Source organism: Babylonia areolata, chromosome 33, assembly GCF_041734735.1.
Source record: "Babylonia areolata isolate BAREFJ2019XMU chromosome 33, ASM4173473v1, whole genome shotgun sequence".
Classification (NCBI taxonomy): domain Eukaryota; kingdom Metazoa; phylum Mollusca; class Gastropoda; order Neogastropoda; family Buccinidae; genus Babylonia; species Babylonia areolata.
In genome coordinates, this window is record NC_134908.1 from 37,890 (window position 1) to 55,383 (window position 17,494).

Consider the following 17,494-nt stretch of genomic DNA (forward strand, 5'->3'; position numbering starts at 1 on the left):
TTGTCTCAAGAGGGTCAGACGAGCAAGCGACATGGTGAGTTGAAACATGTTCCTGGCACTTATTTTGTGTTCACTGTCGACCAGTCATATTTAACCATCAAGGAAGATGATTGTGTGTGCTTTCGTTATCATATCTTTCTTTGTCGTCCAAGATTCAGTTTCACAGCGAGCTGCAACTAAACTGAGTGAAACTTGATTTCTTGTTTCGATTCCAGTCAGTTTCGTGTCGTGTAACTGTGGAAGCCGATGTTGGTCTATACATTAGTGTCTAAGGTCCGTATTAAGTTGACTAATTAATCAAAGAATCCTTGTCGTCGTTTTTAAGTAGCAAACTTATCAAGAGCGAATAAGACATGAGAATGCCACAAATGTTATGTAAACGACAGACTTGCGTCCAGACCGGAGTTTTCTTTTTTTCTTTTTCTTTTTAAAGCTGAGCCGGCTTGTTTTAAGTTCAAGTAGAAGCAGACGACACCAAAGCCGGGCAGTACATGTGCGACGTCCATAGCACGTTATCAGTTTGTTATCAGTGTCACGAGACGCATTAGGGAACCAGCATCTGTTATGAACAGATCACTGTTAGCTGAATTCAGAATTGCAGTCAAGATTAAGTACTCGTTCAATGCTAGGTCAAATATATGTCGGTACGCATGTAATTCGGTGCTTGTTGCGGATTGTTTGGATGTCCGAGTTGGAAGAAAGAGGTCAGATTGATAACTGTTGACTGACATTCTGTCCTGTATACTTTGCAGGCAGGAGTATAATGTTTACAGACTTGCATGCCGGACTTTAAACCCAGACCCCCCCTTCCCTCCTCCCACCCCCCAACCCACCCTCTCATATCCACTTCTCCTCAGAACGTGGTCTGATTCTACAACAAGTAGTTAAATAGATAAGTAAAAATGAATAAATTCAAAGTGCATTTGTTATGATCAATTCTGTTTTTGATATGTTTGTCTGTCCCCTAAAACTAACTCTCTCTCTGTCTCTGTGCCAGTCTCTCTGTCTCTGTGTTTCTCTCTCTCTATCTCTCTCTATCTGTCTCTGTGCATCTGTCTGCCTGTCTGTCTGTCTGTCTGTCTGTCTGTCTATCTGTCTCTCTCTCTCTCACACACACACACACACACACACACACACACACACACACACACACACACACACAAAGCACACACACATGTGCACACACACACATGTGCGCACACACACACACACACACACACACACACACACACACCACAAACTGTAAACAAAGCTCTCAGAAAAAAACATTTTTTTCTAGTAATAGTGTTAAAGCAGGTGGTATCACAACAGATGTTAACTCATATTGTGCTCCTGTTCTAAAGCAGGTGGTATCAAGATTAACAGATGTTAACTCATATCGAGGCTCCTGTTCTGAACTGTGCATGGATGAGTCACAACAGATGTGGGAAGTTGTATTGTGTTTTACACATGAATCCTGATACATGTACTCTCCTTGCTGAGGGGTAAAATAGTTGAATGAATTCAAACACTTGCTTCATTTAGAGCTGAGGCTTGTTCGTGTGATCAGATACCCTATCACATCTCTGGTGTAATAGATGCAGGAGCATGTGCATGTGTGTGGTGTGTGCAATGTGTGTGGCGTATGCAGGTGTGTGTCGTGTGCAAGTGTGTGGCGTGTGCAGGTGTGTGGCGTGTGCAAGTGTGTGGCGTGTGCAGGAGCATGTGCATGTGTGTGGTGTGTGCAATGTGTGTGGCATGTGCAGGTGTGTGGTGTGTGCAGGTGTGTGGAGTGTGCAGGCGTGTGGCGTGTGCAGGAGTGTGGCATGTGCAGGCGTGTGGCGTGTGCAGGAGTGTGGCATGTGCAGGTGTGTGATGTGTGCAGGTGTGTGGAGTGTGCAGGCGTGTGGTGTGTGCAATGTGTGTGGCATGTGCAGGCGTGTGGCGTGTGCAGGAGTGTGGCATGTGCAGGCGTGTGGCGTGTGCAGGAGTGTGGCATGTGCAGGTGTGTGATGTGTGCAGGTGTGTGGCATGTGCAGGTGTGTGGCATGTGCAGGAGTGTGGCATGTGCAGGTGTGTGGCGTGTGCAGGTGTGTGGCGTGTGCAGGTGTGTGGCATGTGCAGGCGTGTGGCATGTGCAGGAGTGTGGCATGTGCAGGTGTGTGGCATGTGCAGGAGTGTCTGACTGGTGCGTTCATATTTATCATGCTTGTAAACATATTGAGGTATTTTGTGTAAAGAGCATCTGATTTCGTATTTATCCTGCTGGTAAACATATTTAGGTATTTTGTGTAAAGAGCCTTGAGTTCATAGTTAATCCTGCTGGTAAAAAAATTGAGATATTTTGTGTAAAGAGCCTTCATATTTATTGGCTTGTAAACATATTGAGGTATTTTGTGTAAGAGCCTTGAGTAATATTAATTCAGCTGTAAACATGTAAACATATTTAGGTATTTTGTGAAAAGAGCCTTGACTTTATATTTATCCAGCTTGTAAACATATTGAGATATTTTGTGTAAAGAGCCCTGAGTTCATTTTAATTCAGCTGTAAACATATCAATTGACATATTTTACATCTCCCTTCTCTTCTTACTCAACTCTGGGAAGAGTCATTACTAAGAGAAACCATGAACCATTACAAGTCATTACTAAGAGAAATTATGAACCATTACAAATCATTGAACAGAAATACTATGAACCATTACAAGTCATTGAACAGAAATACTATGAACCATTACAAGTCATTGAACAGAAAAATAAAAAAAATTAAAAAAAACATTGCAGTCCATTGAACAGAGAAATTAAAAATCATTACAAGTCATTGAACAGAGCAATTATGAACCATTACAAATCATTGAACAGAGCAATTATGAACCATTACAAGTCATTGAACAGAGAAATTATGAACCATTACAGATCATTGAACAGAGAAATTATGAACCAGTACAAGTCATTGAACAGAGAAATTATGAACCAGTACAAATCATTGAACAGAGAAATTATGAACCATTACAAGTCATTGAACAGAGCAATTATGAACCATTACAAATCATTGAACAGAGAAATTATGAACCATTACAGATCATTGAACAGAGAAATTATGAACCAGTACAAGTCATTGAACAAAGAAATTATGAACCAGTACAAGTCATTGAACAGAGAAAGTATGAACCAGTACAAGTCATTGAACAGAGAAATTATGAACCAGTACAAGTCATTGAACAGAGAAATTATGAACCAGTACAAATCATTGAACAGAGAAATTATGAACCATTACAAGTCATTGAACAGAGCAATTATGAACCATTACAAATCATTGAACAGAGAAATTATGAACCATTACAGATCATTGAACAGAGAAATTATGAACCAGTACAAATCATTGAACAGAGAAATTATGAACCAGTACAAATCATTGAACAGAGCAGTTATGAACCATTACAAATCATTGAACAGAGAAATTATGAACCATTACAAGTCATTGAACAGAGAAATTATGAACCATTACAAGTCATTCAAGTTATTGAACAGAGAAATTAAAAACAGAATGAATCAGTGGAGAGTTGGCCAGGGCTAACACATTTACTTAGGAAGCCAGATAATCCGAGTGCTTTAGTTTGAACCCCACACTCGCCAAACTTTTCTCCCACTCCACTAGACCTTGAGTGGTGCTCTGAATGCTAGTCATTCAGATGAGATGATAAATGTTAGCATGTGTAAAAGACCCAAGGCCTGACTATGCGTGTTGGGTTACGCTGCTGGTCAGGCATCCACTTGGCAGATGTGGTGTAGTGTATATGGATTTGTCCAAACACAGTGACACCTCCTTGAGCTACTGAAACTGAAAAGAACCCATGGCAACAAAAGGGATCTCCCTTGCATTTAAAAAAAATAGGAAATCCACTTTCTTAGGAAAAATACTAAGTCACTTCCAGGCAGGGAAAATACAAGAAAAATAAAAGGTGATGCTTCACTCTAACAATGCGCTCTCCCAGGTGAGGGCAGCACATATTTCACAAAAAGAGATCTGTTGTGACGAAAGAGTCAGTACAATACAACACAACACAATACAACACAATACAATACAATCATTTAACCACCTGCCACATTAGAGCCCACAGGGGTTGTCACATGATTTTTAATCACAGGACAAAGGGTGATAAGCATTGTACAACATAACACAATACAACACAATACAATACAATCATTTAACCACCTGCCACATTAGAGCCTGCAGGGGTTGTCACATGATCTTTAATCACAGGACAAAGGGTGATAAGCAATCAGTGATTACTGAATCAGGGGTTAATTGCTGGAGGTGACAGCCCAGTTTCTGTCTTCCTGTGTCTGTGGGTGGAAGGTGTTGGTGTTTGTGTGGGAAATGTCTGTGTCTGATATGGATGTGTGTGTGTGTGTGTGCATGTGTGTGTGCACGTGTTTATGTGGTGTGAGTGTGTGTGTCTGTGGGTGGATGTAGTCAGTGGGTGTGTGGGAGATGTCTTTGTTTGATATGGATGTATGCATCTGTGTGTTTGTTTGTGTGTGTGTGCGTGCCCGCACGCGCGCGCGCGCGTGTGTGTGTGTGTGTGTGTTTGGTCTTACTTCTTTCCTTTCTCTCTCCTTTTCTCTGTCCCATAACTTGTCTACTCTCTCTCTCTCTCTCTCTCTCTCTCTCTCTCTCTCTCTGTGTATGTGTGTGTGTGTCCCTCTTTCTCTCTCGCGCTCATATTCTCAGTCTCTCTGTCTGTCTGCCTGTATGTCTCTGTCCCTCTCTTTCCCTCTCTGTGTTTGTATCTGTCTGTCTGTCTCTCCCTCCCTCTCCCTCCCTCCCTCTCTCTCTCTCTCCTCTCTCTCTGTCTCTTATCTCTGTCTCCTCTCTCTGTGTCTGTGTCTGTGTGTGTCTCTCTCTTCTTCTTTTTCTTCTTCTTCTTCTTCCGGATGATGCCCGGGGTCAACCAGTTGACCATTATCGGCATTTTGTGGTGGTGGGTTCCTGTTTTGTTTGTTTTTTTAAATCAAGTGGGGGTGAATCAGCGGATTGCCGCCGCCTTAACGAAGTTCTTAACGAAGGTGGCAAGAGTTGAGGCATCAACAGTCTCCTGGGGCAGGGCGTTCCAATAGCGGATTCTTTTTGGAAAGAAGGCATTCAGCCTGATGTCCGCTCTACGGGGGATTCTTCTTCTTCTTCTTCTGCTACTTCTTCTTCTTCTTCTTCTTCTTCTTCTGCTAGTTTTTCTTCTACTTTTTCTCCTTCTTCTTCCTCGTAAGCGACCACAGCAATCAATGTGATTATTCTGTCCCTTAATTGTAGAGGGGGACTCTGATCTAAAAAACAAAAAACAAACCAAAAAACAAAACCACAACCGTTAAGCACCCTCTCGCACTTTGACGGGTCTGCTTTGTGCTCGGCACTCTCTCAGTCACACACACACACACACACACACACACACACACACACACACACACACACACACACACACACACACACACACACACACACACACACACACACACACACTACTTCCGTATTGTGTGGATTTCCGTGTTTGTTTTTTTCCTCTCCAAAAGTCATTTTACTTTTTTCGAAATTCAGGCATGCATTTGACTGCGCGCGCGCGCGTGTGTGTGTGTGTGTGTGTGTGTGTTTTCCGTGTTTGTTTTTTTCTCTCCAAAAGTCATTTTACTTTTTTCGAAATTCAGGCATGCATTTGACTGCGCGCGCGCGCGCGCGCGCGTGTGTGTGTGTGCGCGCGCGCGCGCGCGCTATAGTGGCCAGTTTCTCAATCCTCCAAGCACCCAGGACAACGAACCACACCTTTCATCATCCGTCCTGTGTGTGGGTGTCTTTTTCAGCGTTCCTGGGCTGCTTCCACTTGACTGTACATGTACCTTGGTGCAGGAAGTTCACAGGCAGTGTACATATATATACACCTATACAATATCACCTTTTACATGTGGCACAGTTTTTACCCAGCCGTGTAGGCAGCCATACTCCGTTTTCAGGGGTGTCGGTTGTTTGAAGAGGCACGTCCTCCAAAAGAGATTGGGGGAGGCGGGGGAGGGGGAGAGACGTTTCAGACACTTTCACACTGACCAGTCTACAGCAAGGGGGTACAATTCTCATTGCAGGTGTCAAGAATAATGACTACATGAGGGAAGGAAACAAACTAAACAGTTGACAAAGCAACAATTGCCAATGAAACAATTCAAACACCAAGTTATTTAATGGTACACATGTGCCCGTCACGAGAGACAGACAGACCGACAGATAACGTGTGTCAGCGTTGACGATGAGTGGTGCAGTCTTGATCGTGGTTATCAGTGTTTGACAACTGCATCTGAGGTGATATTGTACAGGTGTACATAATTATATGTCCACTGCCTGTGAACTTCCTGCACCAAGGCGTGATCAGTGCTGTTGCCTGTATCTGAGGTGATATTGTGTGCATAATTTTATGTATGTACCCCGACATCTGAGGTGATATTGTGTGCATAATTTTATGTATGTACCCCGACATCTGAGGTGATATAGTGTGCATATATGTAGGTACCCCGACATCTGAGGTGATATTGTGTACATATATGTATGTAATCCGACATCTGAGGTGATATTGTGTACATATATGTATGTACCCCGACATCTGAGGTGATATTGTGTACATATATGTATGTACCCCGACATGTGAGGTGATATTGTGTACATATATGTGTGTAATCCGACATCTGAGGTGATATTGTGTGCATAATTTTATGTATGTACCCCGACATCTGAGGTGATATTGTGTACATATATGTATGTACCCCGACATGTGAGGTGATATTGTGTACATATATGTATGTACCCCGACATCTGAGGTGATATTGTGTACATATATGTATGTAATCCGACATCTGAGGTGATATTGTGTACATATATGTATGTACCCCGACATCTGAGGTGATATTGTGTACATATATGTATGTACCCCGACATCTGAGGTGATATTGTGTACATATATGTATGTAATCCGACATCTGAGGTGATATTGTGTACATATATGTATGTACCCCGACATGTGAGGTGATATTGTGTACATATATGTATGTACCCCGACATGTGAGGTGATATTGTGTACATATATGTATGTAATCCGACATCTGAGGTGATATTGTGTACATATATGTATGTACCCCCGACATCTGAGGTGATATTGTGTACATATATGTATGTACCCCGACATCTGAGGTGATATTGTGTACATATATGTATGTAATCCGACATCTGAGGTGATATTGTGTACATATATGTATGTACCCCGACATGTGAGGTGATATTGTGTACATATATGTATGTACCCCGACATCTGAGGTGATATAGTGTGCATATATGTAGGTACCCCGACATGTGAGGTGATATTGTGTACATATATGTATGTAATCCGACATCTGAGGTGATATTGTGTACATATATGTATGTACCCCGACATGTGAGGTGATATTGTGTACATATATGTATGTACCCCGACATGTGAGGTGATATTGTGTACATATATGTATGTACCCCGACATCTGAGGTGATATTGTGTACATATATGTATGTAATCCGACATCTGAGGTGATATTGTGTACATATATGTATGTACCCCGACATGTGAGGTGATATTGTGTACATATATGTATGTACCCCGACATGTGAGGTGATATTGTGTACATATATGTATGTAATCCGACATCTGAGGTGATATTGTGTACATATATGTATGTACCCCGACATCTGAGGTGATATTGTGTACATATATGTATGTACCCCGACATCTGAGGTGATATTGTGTACATATATGTATGTAATCCGACATCTGAGGTGATATTGTGTACATATATGTATGTACCCCGACATGTGAGGTGATATTGTGTACATATATGTATGTACCCCCGACATCTGAGGTGATATAGTGTGCATATATGTAGGTACCCCGACATGTGAGGTGATATTGTGTACATATATGTATGTAATCCGACATCTGAGGTGATATTGTGTACATATATGTATGTACCCCCGACATGTGAGGTGATATTGTGTACATATATGTATGTACCCCGACATGTGAGGTGATATTGTGTACATATATGTATGTACCCCGACATGTGAGGTGATATTGTGTACATATATGTATGTAATCCGACATCTGAGGTGATATTGTGTGCATATATGTATGTAATCCGACATCTGAGGTGATATTGTGTACATATATGTGTGTAATCCGACATGTGAGGTGATATTGTGTACATATATGTGTGTAATCCGACATGTGAGGTGATATTGTGTACATATATGTATGTACCCCGACATGTGAGGTGATATTGTGTACATATATGTATGTACCCCGACATGTGAGGTGATATTGTGTACATATATGTATGTACCCCGACATGTGAGGTGATATTGTGTACATATATGTATGTAATCCGACATCTGAGGTGATATTGTGTACATATATGTATGTAATCCGACATGTGAGGTGATATTGTGTACATATATGTATGTAATCCGACATCTGATGTTATAACATGTAGCCGAGGTGATATTATGTACACATATGTACCCCAATATCTGAGGTGATAATTATTATGTACATGTATGTACTCTGATAATTGTTATATACCTATGTATCTGAGGTGATATTGTATACTCGTACATATCTATATGTACGCCGATAACTGAGGTTATATGTATCTGAGGTGATATTATGTACATATCTATATGTGCTCCGATTGTAAACTTCCTGCAGCAAAACGTAATAAGCACTGATGCCTGTCGTCACCTTTGATACTCGCAGAAGGTGTTTCTCATTGGCTGACTGCATGGAATCCGCGCGCGGGCGTGCTAATGTGTTTGCGTATGTGTGTGCGCTTGGGTGCATGCATGTGATTGCGCAAGCGCGCGAGTACATTTACTGGGTAGCATTTGAGAAGTAGATGTATCTGTCTGTCCAGTATCAGTGATGTGTTGCCAGTGGCAACCTCTGGGACTGAATTCTGCACATTGCATGGCGTGGGGATTTTCTTCACTGTTTTTCTTCGTTGTTTAGACACCATTTTGAGACTGAAATAGCTGTGAGGATCAGTGAAAATCTAATACAAGTCGTTCAAAGTTCTGATGATGTAGGCTTACTGAAGTGATAACACCAGTCGTTGAAAGTTCTGATGATGTAGGCCTACTGAAAGATCTAACCAGTCGTTGAAAGTTTTGATGATGTAGGCCTTCTGAAAGATCTAACACCAGTCGTTGAAAGTTCTGATGATGTAGGCCTACTCAAGTGATACTCTATCCATGGTCAGCCATGACCGAAGGAGGCCTACTGAAGTGATAACACCAGTCGTTGAAAGTTCTGATGATGTAGGCCTTCTGAAAGATCTAACGCTAGTCGTTGAAAGTTCTGATGATGTAGGCCTTCTGAAAGATCTAACACCAGTAGTTGAAAGTTCTGATGATGCAGGCCTTCTGAAGTGATGACACCAGTCGTTGAAAGTTCTGATGATGCAGGCCTACTGAAGTGATAACACCAGTCGTTGAAAGTTCTGATGATGCAGGCCTACTGAAGTGATAACACCAGTCGTTGAAAGTTCTGATGATGTAGGCCTACTGAAGTGATGACACCAGTCGTTGAAAGTTCTGATGATGTAGGCCTACTGAAGTGATGACACCAGTCGTTGAAAGTTCTGATGATGTAGGCCTACTGAAAGATCTAACACCAGTCGTTGAAAGTTCTGATGATGTAGGCCTACTGAAGTGATGACACGCACCAAAAAACCTGCAGTCGTGGTTTGTTTTTTCTTTGTTTGTTTGTTTGTTTTTTGTTGTTTTTTGTCTTTGTTTTTGTTCCTTTGTTTTTATTGTTTTTTGATGGTGCAACATAAATAAAATGTGCTTGTGACTGAGTGTGTGTTTGTGTGTGTGTGTGTGTGTGTTTGAGAGTGTGTGTCTGTGTGATGGTGTGTGTGAGCATATGTGTATGTGTGCATGCGTGCCTACGTGTGTGTGTGTGTGTGTGTGTGTGTGTGTGTGTGTGTGTGTGTGTGTGTGTGTGTGTGTATTTGAAAGTGTGTGTCTGTGTGATGGTGTGTGTGAGCATATGTGTATGTGTGCATGCGTGCCTACGTGTGTGTGTGTGTGTGTGTTGTTGTTGTTGGTGGTGGTGGTGGTGGTGGTGGTGGTCACTTTAAATGGTATTATATGTTTGTTTGTGTGCATGCGTGTGCATATGTTTGAGTGTGAGAGAGAGAGGGGGGTGGGGTGGGGAGGGGAGAGAGAAAAGGAGACATGGATAAAAGCGAGTGAGCAGGAGGGTGATTAACATAGACAACGACATCTTGTGACTCACTGAAACTCTGTGTGTGTGAGAGAGAGAGAGAGAGAGATTTATTTTTTGGCGGGTGGGGGTGGGGGGTATATGTATGTTTGTATGTGTGTGTATCGGGGGAAATCCTTTGTTGTTCATCCATGTCTATGTATGCAGTAAAGAAACAAGTTTTGAATCAAGTCACATTAAAATCACCCGAGTTGTGAAAATGCTGATAATTAATGTCTGTCGGACACGTGATGTGCACTATAAAGACTTGTTTACTGCTGATGTTGATGTTGGCTGTTTGATTTTTTTCCTACGTACACACGCCAGCACGTGCAAGACAGAGAGAGAGAGAGAGAGAGAGAGAGAGCATATTCAGGCGTAGGTTCTCTGGAGTACATGGCATACATTACAAAATGGCTGATAACAATTAACTGATTGCTGGTTGGAAAAAAATGTCTTGTCTTGAAGTTGCCTTGGTTCAAGAGACAGGAAAGCGATTGCTTATGGGAAGAAAGTACGGCGAAATGACTGGTTTATGTACCGATGACCCGAGGGAAGAAAGTATGGCGTAATGACTGGTTTTGGTCTCAATACCTATGTACCGATGACCCGAGGGAAGAAAGTATGGCGGAATGACTGGTTCATGTACCGATGACCCGAGGGAAGAAAGTATGGCGTAATGACTGGTTTTGGTCTCAATACCTATGTACCGATGACCCGAGAGAAGAAAGTACGGCGAAATGACTGGTTTTGGTCTCAATACCTATGTACCGATGACCCGAGGGAAGAAAGTATGGCGAAATGACTGGTTTTGGTCTCAATACCTATGTACCGATGACCCGAGGGAAGAAAGTATGGCGAAATGACTGGTTTTGGTCTCAATACCTATGTACCGATGACCCGAAGGAAGAAAGTACGGCGAAATGACTGGTTTTGGTCTCAATACCTATGTACCGATGACCCGAGAGAAGAAAGTATGGCGGAATGACTGGTTTATGTACCGATTGCTTTTGGGAAGAAAGTATGGCGTAATGACTGGTTTTGGTCCAAATACCTGTGTACCGATGACCCAAGAGAAGAAAGTATGGTGGAATGACTGGTTTATGTACCGATTGCTTTTGGGAAGAAAGTATGGCGTAATGACTGGTTTTGGTCCAAATACCTGTGTACCGATGACCCAAGAGAAGAAAGTATGTCACAAAATGATCATGATTGGTTTTGGTCATAGTACCTCTGTACCAACGACACGAAGGAAGAAAGTATGTCACAAAATGATTGATTTGGGTCATAGTACCGACGACCCGAGGGAAGCTTCTGAAAGGAATTGTGAAATCTGGATGTGATTCACCCTGATTGTCTTTCTGAGTAACCATTGAATGTAACGTCAGCCAGGGATGGTGTATCAGTGTGACAGAGTAACCACTGACTGTAACGTCAGCCAGGGATGGTGTATCAGTGTGACAGAGTAACCACTGAATGTAACGTCAGCCAGGGATGGTATATCAGTGTGACAGGGTAACCCCTGAATGTAACGTCAGCCAGGGATGGTGTATCAGTGTGACAGAGTAACCACTGAATGTAACGTCAGCCAAGGATGGTATATCAGTGTGACAGAGTAACCACTGAATGTAACGTCAGCCAGGGATGGTGTATCAGTGTGACAGAGTAACCACTGAATGTAACGTCAGCCAGGGATGGTATATCAGTGTGACAGGGTAACCCCTGAATGTAACGTCAGCCAGGGATGGTGTATCAGTGTGACAGAGTAACCACTGACTGTAACATCAGCCGGGGATGGTGTATCAGTGTGACAGAGTAACCACTGAATGTAACGTCAGCCAGGGATGGTATATCAGTGTGACAGAGTAACCCCTGAATGTTACGTCAGCCAGGGATGGTGTATCAGTGTGATAGAGTGAGTTACGAATGCCTGTGACCAGAGAGGAGGAACGAGAAATATTATTTGTGTATTTAGAATACCTGTTATAACTGTAAAATTTAAAAAAAAAAGTGTGGGTGAATCGTGAGCTGTGCATGTTCGTGTGTGTGTGTGTGTGTGTGTATGCGCGCGCGCGCGCTATATGTATGTGCTGTAACTCCAGTCTGAATGTGCGATCCTCTGGATTGGATCAACCAAGAGCAACTGCATGGAGAGGATTATGATTTGTGACAGTCAAGACATTTATTCCTGGGTTTAAAAAACAAAATTTGAAATAACTTTTATCTGTGTGAAAAGAGTGTGCGTGAGTGGAGGAAAAACTTTTTTTTTCATTTTGTCTTAATAATTATAACTGGCTCAGGGGAAATTCCTTGTCTGTTTTCTGTTTGCTGAGAGAGTGAGAGACTGAAGACTGAAGTGAACTCGCTCTTTATTTCTTCCTTATCTTGTCTGTGTCATCACCCACTTAGTAACAATGAGACCCAGTTATCTTGTGGCTTTTTGATACAATTCTGTTTAGCCAAATTATCAACAGTTGCAACACAAAAAGTGTGTGAGACGCGAAATGTGGGTCACACGTTTTAACCCTGAGGATCTTTTTAGCCGACTGTTACTCCTTTTGGATGTGAGTGGTATGAAAACATAGTCAGGGCGAGCACTTGCAAGGTTTGGGGGGAAAGAGAATGAACGTGTTTACAGGTCACAGTGGACCAGTAATGTGTGGTCACAGAAAACGTCCAGAAGCCAAGGCCGCAGTGAGGAACACGTGCTTTTGGACAGACGTGAAAAGCAGACGTTTTTTGAGCAGGGACTGGAGAGGTGGGAGGGGGAGGAGAGTGGGGAAGACACAAAGCAATCCTTTAGCAGAATGAAAGAGAGAAAAAAAGAAGTAAAAAAACAACAAAAAACCACCAACACCCGACACCCTGGGCTTGTCATGTGATGCCTGAATGGACTGGGAGTCACGCGGTCCTCATTCACTGAGTTGAAAACCCCTTCCTCCCTCTCCCCCTCCCCACACACCACTTGTGTGTGCTGAACTTGGTGTGTGGACGAGCGTGGAGGAATTGGGTCCCATGATCTACCACACGTAATGCTGGGCAGGTGTCTGTCGCAGGGGATAGTCCAGGAAGAAAAGATGGGCATATTATTGGAGCAAACAGAAAGAAAGAGGAAACAGAAAAATTACACACAATAAAAGGACACGAGGTTTTCTTCATTCTCAGATACCTGTTTGGTTGTTCCACACGACTTTGTCACCTTTGTCAGCAACAACAGCAGTGGACGATATCACCTTTGCCAACAGCAGTGGACGATATCGCCTTTGTCAACAGCAGTGGACGATATCGCCTTTGTCAACAGTAGTGGACGGTATCACCTTTGTCAAACAGCAGTGGACGATATCACCTTTGTCAACAGCAGTGGACGATATCACCTTTGTCAACAGCAGTGGACGATATCGCCTTTGTCAACAAAAGCAGTGGACGATATCACCATTGTCAACAACGGCAGTGAATGATATCACCTATGTCAACAACAACAACAGTGGACGATATCACCTTTGTGTTCCACGAGCAGTTAAAGAGTGAAGCTGACAGCTGTCACAGTCATCTGAGGACCAGGACGATGTATTCCACGAGCGGAGGGATCTCGGAACCCGAGGTGGCCGTGCTGGCACGTGGTTATAACGCCGCTGTCGTGGTCACGGAACCCTGTATGGTGTGTAGTGTTCAGGGAACCCCGTGTAGTTGTCAAGGAACCCGTGTGGTGTGTGGTTGTCAGGGAACCCCATGTGGTGTGTGGTGGTCGGGGAACCCGTGTGGTGATCAGGGAACCCATTGTGGTGTGTGGTGGTCAGGGAACCCAGTGTGGTGGTCAGGGAACCCCATGTGGTGGTCAGGGAACCCCGTGTGGTGTGGTGTGTTCAGGGAACCCTGTGTGGTGGTCACGGAACCCCATGTGGTGGTCAGGGAACCCCGTGTGTTGTGTTGTGGTCAGGGAACCCTGTGTGGTGGTCAGGGAACCCGGTGTGGTGTGGTCAGGGAACCCTGTGTGGTGGTAAGGGAACCCCATGTGGTGGTCAGGGAACCCCGTGTGGTGTGTGGTGGTCAGGGAACCCAGTGTGGTGGTAAGGGAACCCTGTGTGGTGTGTGGTGGTCATGGAACCCAGTGTGGTGGTCAGGGAACCCCGTGTGGTGGTCAGGGAACCCCGTGTGGTGTGTGGTGGTCAGGGAACCCAGTGTGGTGGTCAGGGAACCCCATGTGGTGGTCAGGGAACCCCGTGTGGTGTGTGGTGGTCAAGGAACCCCGTGTGGTGGTCAGGGAACCCAGTATGGTGTGTGGTGGTCAGGGAACCCTGTGTGGTGTGTGGTTGTCAGGGAACCCAGGGTGGTGGCAAGGGAACCCTGTGTGGTGTGTGGTGGTCAGGGAACCCTGTGTGGTGTGTGGTTGTCAGGGAACCCAGTGTGGTGTATGGCAGTCAGGGAACCCATTGTGGTGGTCAGGGAACCCTGTATGGTGTGTGGTGGTCAGGGAACCCCGTGTGGTAGTCAGGGAACCCTGTGTGGTGTGTGGTTGTCAGGGAACCCAGTGTTGTGGTCAGGGAACCCTGTGTGGTGTGTGGTGGTCAGGGAACCCCGTGTGGTGATCAGGGAACCCTGTGTGGTGGTCAGGGAACCCCATGTGGTGTGGTGGTCAGGGAACCCCGTGTGGTGGTCAGGGAACCCAGTATGGTGTGTGGTGGTCAGGGAACCCTGTGTGGTGTATGGCAGTCAGGGAACCCCGTGTGGTGTGGGGAGGATGGATGGTGTGGTGTGGGGGGGAAGGATGGTGTGGTGTGGGGAGGATGGAGGAAGGATGGTGTGGTGTGGGGAGGATGGTGTGGTGTGGTGTGGTGTGGGGAGGATGGATGGTGTGGTGTGGGGAGGAAGGTGTGGTGTGGTGTGGGGAGGATGGAGGAAGGATGGTGTGGTGTGGTGTGGGGAGGAGGATGGTGTGGTGTGGGGAGGATGGAGGAAAGATGGTGTGGTGTGGGGGGGAAGGATGGTGTGAAGGATGGTGCGGTGTGGGGAGGATGGTGTGGTGTGGGGAGGAGGATGGTGTGGTGTGGGGAGGATGGAGGAAAGATGGTGTGGTGTGGGGGGGAAGGATGGTGTGAAGGATGGTGCGGTGTGGGGAGGATGGTGTGGTGTGGGGAGGAAGGATGGTGTGGTGTGGTGTGGTGTGGGGAGGATGGTGTGGTGTGGGGAGGAAGGATGGTGTGGTGTGGTGTGGGGAGGATGGATGGTGTGAAGGATGGTGTGGTGTGGTGTGGGGAGGATGGTGTGGTGTGGGGAGGAAGGATGGTGTGGTGTGGTGTGGGGAGGAAGGATGGTGTGGTGTGGGGGGGAAGGATGGTGTGGTGTGGGGGGGAAGGATGGTGTGGTGTGTTGTGGTGTGGGGAGGATGGAGGAAAGATGGTGTGGTGTGGGGAGGAAGGATGGTGTGAAGGATGGTGCGGTGTGGGGAGGATGGTGTGGTGTGGTGTGGGGAGGATGGATGGTGTGGTGTGGAGAGGAAGGTATGGTGTGGTGTGGGGAGGATGGAGGAAGGATGGTGTGGTGTGGTGTGGGGAGGAGGATGGTGTGGTGTGGTGTAGGGAGGAGGATGGTGTGGTGTGGGAAGGATTGTCCTAGAGAGGTGTACTGTTAACCATGTCGTCCATACATAGTATTGTCCTAGAGAGGTATATTGTTAGCCATGTTGTCCTTACATCGATGTTGCCCTAGAGAGGTGTACTGTCAGCCATGTTGTCCTAGAGAGGTGTACTGTTAGCCACGTTGTCCTAGAGAGGTGTACTGTTAGCCACTTTGTCCACACATCCATGTTGTCCTAGAGAGGTGTACTGTTAGCCACGTTGTCCACACATCCATGTTGTCCTAGAGAGGTGTACTGTTAGCCATGTTGTCCTAGAGAGGCGTACTGTTAGCCACGTTGTCCACACATCCATGTTGTCCTAGAGAGGTGTACTGTCAGCCATGTTGTCCACACATCCATGTTGTCCTAGAGAGGTGTACTGTTAGCCACGTTGTCCACACATCCATGTTGTCCTAGAGAGGTGTACTGTTAGCCACGTTGTCCACACATCCATGTTGTCCTAGAGGTGCGGGGAGGACGTGGGTCGTGGTCTAGTCAATGATCCAGGAGGGCGGAGCACCAGTCATGGAAATGATGGGATCGAACGCCGCTGTGACCGAGATAATTTCCCGCTCTGTGATGGGAATCAGTGTGGACAGATATGATTTCCCGCTCTGTGATGGGAATCAGTGTGGACAGAGATATTTCCCGCTCTGTGATGGGAATCAGTGTGGACAGATATGATTTCCCGCTCTGTGATGGGAATCAGTGTGGACAGAGATAATTCCCACTCTGTGATGGGAATCAGTGTGGACAGAGATAATTCCCACTCTGTGATGGGAATCAGTGTGGACAGAGATAATTTCCCGCTCTGTGATGGGAATCAGTGTGGACAGAGATAATTCCCACTCTGTGATGGGAATCAGTGTGGACAGAGATAATTTCCCACTCTGTGATGGGAATCGGTGTGGACAGGGGCTGATAGCAAACCAGTGGGAGGAGAGTGGGGGTGAGGAGGTGTCAGGGGTGTGGGTGAGGGGGGTTGCGGCAGGAGCGATAAGAGTGGTAGAGATACAGACGTTTCTTACATGCCAGTTTAATGGCGGTTGAAAGGGTGGTAGAGATACAGACGTTTCTTACATGCCAGTTTTATGACGGTTGAAAGAGTGGTAGAGATACAGACGTTTCTTACATGCCAGTTTAATGGCGGTTGAAAGGGCGTTTGGTCATGTGATTGTGGAGATGTCAGCTACCAATAAAATGTTTTAATGATGTGAATGGGGCGGGAGGGGGAGAGCGGGGACCGTGAGAGTTGTTCCAAGAGTTCACAGCGGTGTGGGAGTGTTCAGTTGTTCGTGTAGTTGGGGATGTGGTGGTGGTGTGGGGAGTGGTTCAAAACTCAAAACGGAGGATTTCGATTTTGTTGGTGGTGTTGGTGTCGTTGTTGGTGGTGTTGGTGATGTTGGTGTTGGTGGTGGTGGTGGTGTTGGTGATGTTGGTGGTGGTGGTGTTGGTGGCGGTGTTGGTGGTGTTGGTGGTGTTGGTGTCGTTGTTGGTGGTGTTGGTGATGTTGGTGGTGGTGGTGGTGTTGGTGGTGGTGGTGTTGGTGGCGGTGTTGGTGGTGTTGGTGATG

General features: G+C 45.4%; 1 protein-coding gene across 2 annotated transcripts in view; it reads left to right on the forward strand.

Annotated features, from left to right (window-relative positions):
* The window catches only part of LOC143277133 (ras-related protein Rab-38-like), a 51,933-nt gene continuing 34,439 nt past the window's right edge, over positions 1-17,494 (forward strand). Inside the window, exon 1 of one of the 2 annotated variants that reach the window (XM_076581875.1) lies at positions 1-34. In XM_076581875.1, coding sequence (XP_076437990.1) covers positions 32-34 — 3 coding nt within the window. In that variant the 5' untranslated portion in view covers positions 1-31. Of the gene's footprint in view, positions 35-13,418; positions 13,966-17,494 lie in introns of those variants that run through there. The other variant, XM_076581874.1, reaches the window with a different exon arrangement.